At 52.4% G+C, this 2,894-nt stretch overlaps 1 protein-coding gene across 1 annotated transcript in view; it reads right to left on the reverse strand.

Moving 5' to 3' along the window:
- Iqgap3 (IQ motif containing GTPase activating protein 3) overlaps positions 1-2,894 on the reverse strand; it is a 46,709-nt gene that overhangs the window by 13,227 nt on the left and 30,588 nt on the right. The window contains exons 23-26 of the mRNA XM_005356891.3: positions 2,157-2,365; positions 1,407-1,559; positions 886-1,049; positions 404-628 (exon numbers count right to left, since the gene is read on the reverse strand). Coding sequence (XP_005356948.1) covers positions 404-628; positions 886-1,049; positions 1,407-1,559; positions 2,157-2,365 — 751 coding nt within the window. The remainder of the gene's footprint in view (positions 1-403; positions 629-885; positions 1,050-1,406; positions 1,560-2,156; positions 2,366-2,894) is intronic.

Below are 2,894 nucleotides of genomic sequence, written 5' to 3' on the forward strand. Positions count from 1 at the left end.
GGGGAGGAGGGGGAGGAGGAGGACTGCAGCAGTGAGGATACACAAGGGAGGAGGGGGAGGAGGAGGAGGAGGACTGCAGCAGTGAGGATACACAGGGGAGGAGGGGGAGGCGGAGGAGGAGGACTGCAGCAGTGAGGATTCACACAAGAGAGAGGACTCAGGAGTCACAGAGCAGCTGGAAAGAGCAGAGGAAATGTCAGACTCAAAAGCAAATACCAAGGTTCTACTAGCAAATCATCCTCGACAGCTTGGGGAAAAGAGGAAGCCAGGGCTTAAATCTCCCGTAGGCCTGCGTCATCTCTGCTTTAAGTCCTTTGTATGTCACCTTCAAACACATGGAGGCTTCCCTACAGATCTGCCTAGGGACTCGATCAAAGCCTGAACCCCTCTCCTGCTGGCTCACCTGCGCTGCCCGGTCTGGGCCTCCATCTGGTTGATCCAGTTCTTATAGATGTGGACAGGGTCTGTGTGGATGCTGACTGACCTGTCTTCCAGCACATCCTTGACAACCTTGCCCAGGATCTCCTGCAGAGCGCTCTGTCCCCGCCCATTGCGGTAGAACCTCACCACCAGCCTCACCACTGTTGGGTTGCCTGTTACCACATCTTGAGGCTGCTCCACCTTTGACCTGTGGTACAATAGGTTACTGGCCTCATATGTTGAGGACATAGCTGTGTTTCCCTTTCCAGAGTTTTGCCTGTTCAAGTCTACTCTGTACCCTCCCTAAGGGAGGTCCCGCTGTCTGGTCACCCTGCTAGGTCAGCCCACATCCCCCCACTATCCCGCTCCAGCGCTATCTCACATTCTTCCTATGAGTTGAAGAGAAGAATGTCTCTGACCCACCGTCTCCATCCCCACCCCTGCCCCTGCATCAGGAGAACGTACCTGACCTCCTCCTGGAGTGCAGTCTTGAACAGCTGGAGCAGAAGGTAGGCCTCCCGGCGGTTGGAAGCATAGCTGTACAGACTGAAAACCACAGCCTCCATGAACTTGGTGGTTCTGTTCTGCGGCATCTGAAAGATCAGCTTGGCCAAATACATGGGCTGAGTCTGTGAACAACGGGAGGCAGAGGATAGATGGGCTGAGTCTGTGAATAACGGGAGGCAGAGGAGATGCTCTTGGGGATCTGGCGATCAGATGGGTTACAAAGGTTTGTCCTGATGTGGAGAAAGTATCGCCTTCTCAGAACACTGGCAATATTCCATACAAATGGGGAGAGCTAGGCTCTGTCTCCGGCAACAGGGCAGTAGGCAGGCCATGGAGAAAGCAAAGAGAACAAGCTCAGAAGGTGATGGAGACTTTTTGGCTTTTAAATTGTTTTGTTTTTTTCAGTGTTATGCGTGCAAGGGACGTGCTCTACCACTGCACTGCACCTACGCAAGGCTTCTCCTTGGAGTCCCGCTCACCTGCAGCAGGTAGAAGAGGTGCTGGTAGGCTTCCAGCTTCTGCCGCTTCTCTCTGCTCAACGACTTTAATCCCTTCTGTTTGTCCAGGATCATCATGTCTGACAGCTGCTCTTTATTCTTCTTTGTCAGCTTCTTGCAGTGGGAGACTACGTCCTGGATGTTGGGGTAGGGGCAAACCCAACAGTCTGGACTGGTACCAACCATGAACACATGCCGTGCAGACTCAGTGTCTGGGAGGAGAAAGCCCCGCGACTGCCCCTGGCACCTCTGCTTTCACAGGGGAGTCTTCAGAGGGCTCGGGGCTGCCAGGCAGAGGGGCCCCGTCTGCTTGTGCTTTTGCTACCATTCTTTCTGACTAAGGTATGGGTCTTGGGGTGGAGACACCACAGCAGCAGCATCAACCTGCTACTCCTCATCTGTAATTTATAGAGTTTTCATATCTGTCTCTGCATTCTGCCAGGGGACATAGCAACTCCTGATTCCAGAGAGCTAAAGAGGAAACAGACTTCCAGGTTAGCGGATCACCTACAGCCCCTGCACCAGAAGTCAGCAGTCAGCCACTCCCACAGTACCCATGGGGCTCTGCACCACACATGCCCAATGGCAGACCTCAAGGGCAGAGGACACTGGCACCGGCCAGGTGCTAACCTACACACATTTGGAAAGGACTAAATTACTAGTTGAAGAACGGTAAGGATTCCCTCTCAGGAACAGTTGGACTGGGGGAGGGGTGACCCAGGGGCCGCTCACCTGCAGGGTGATCCGGTTCTTGACTAGCAGACCAATCTTGATGTCCATGAGGTTGAGGTCCTGCTCCAGCTGCTGATTAGACCGTATCTTCCTGACCACTTCTTCCTGGAGCTTCAGCAGCTCCGCCTCCGCTGAGAAGTCCTCCTGACTCTGGTTCAAGAGGTGAGCGAACTTGCGTACCACAGAGAGGGGCGGGTGGCGTGTGTGCACTGGCAAGATGGGCGACGTGGGTCAGGCAGGTGTCGCAAAGCCTCGTGGGCAGCAGCTGCCCCATGTCTACCCTGGGCCCTTGCCCCACACCCGTGGGCCTCTCCAGTGACTTCCCCCCAAACCAGGCCTCAGTGTTTTGTGATGCTCCCTGAAGGCACCCTTGTTTGAGGCCTTAGCCAAAGTTGGTTGCTCCAACATTGTAAATGAGACTGCGTGATTGCCCAGGTAGCCAGTGGTCTCTGTCATCTACTGCACATTTTGGAAGCTGCTTGATTGCACTTCTTGCCTACTCAAGTAATATTGTCTCCCTTCTCAGGCCTTTGATGGAGTTGAAGATTAGAAGGTTGTAGTTACCTTCATCTTATGATCTAGCCAAGCCATTTCTAATACAAGACTTAGACTCCTTAGGATAAAATGATTATTAAAACATCTAGCTTATGCTCCTTGCTTAATATTATTTATGCTGGTTGTAATTCTAATTTTTATACTTGTTATCTGTTCTTATTGTATATAGTGTTGTTTTTTTTT

Source organism: Microtus ochrogaster, chromosome 21 (genome assembly GCF_000317375.1).
Source record: "Microtus ochrogaster isolate Prairie Vole_2 chromosome 21, MicOch1.0, whole genome shotgun sequence".
In the NCBI taxonomy this organism is placed as follows: domain Eukaryota; kingdom Metazoa; phylum Chordata; class Mammalia; order Rodentia; family Cricetidae; genus Microtus; species Microtus ochrogaster.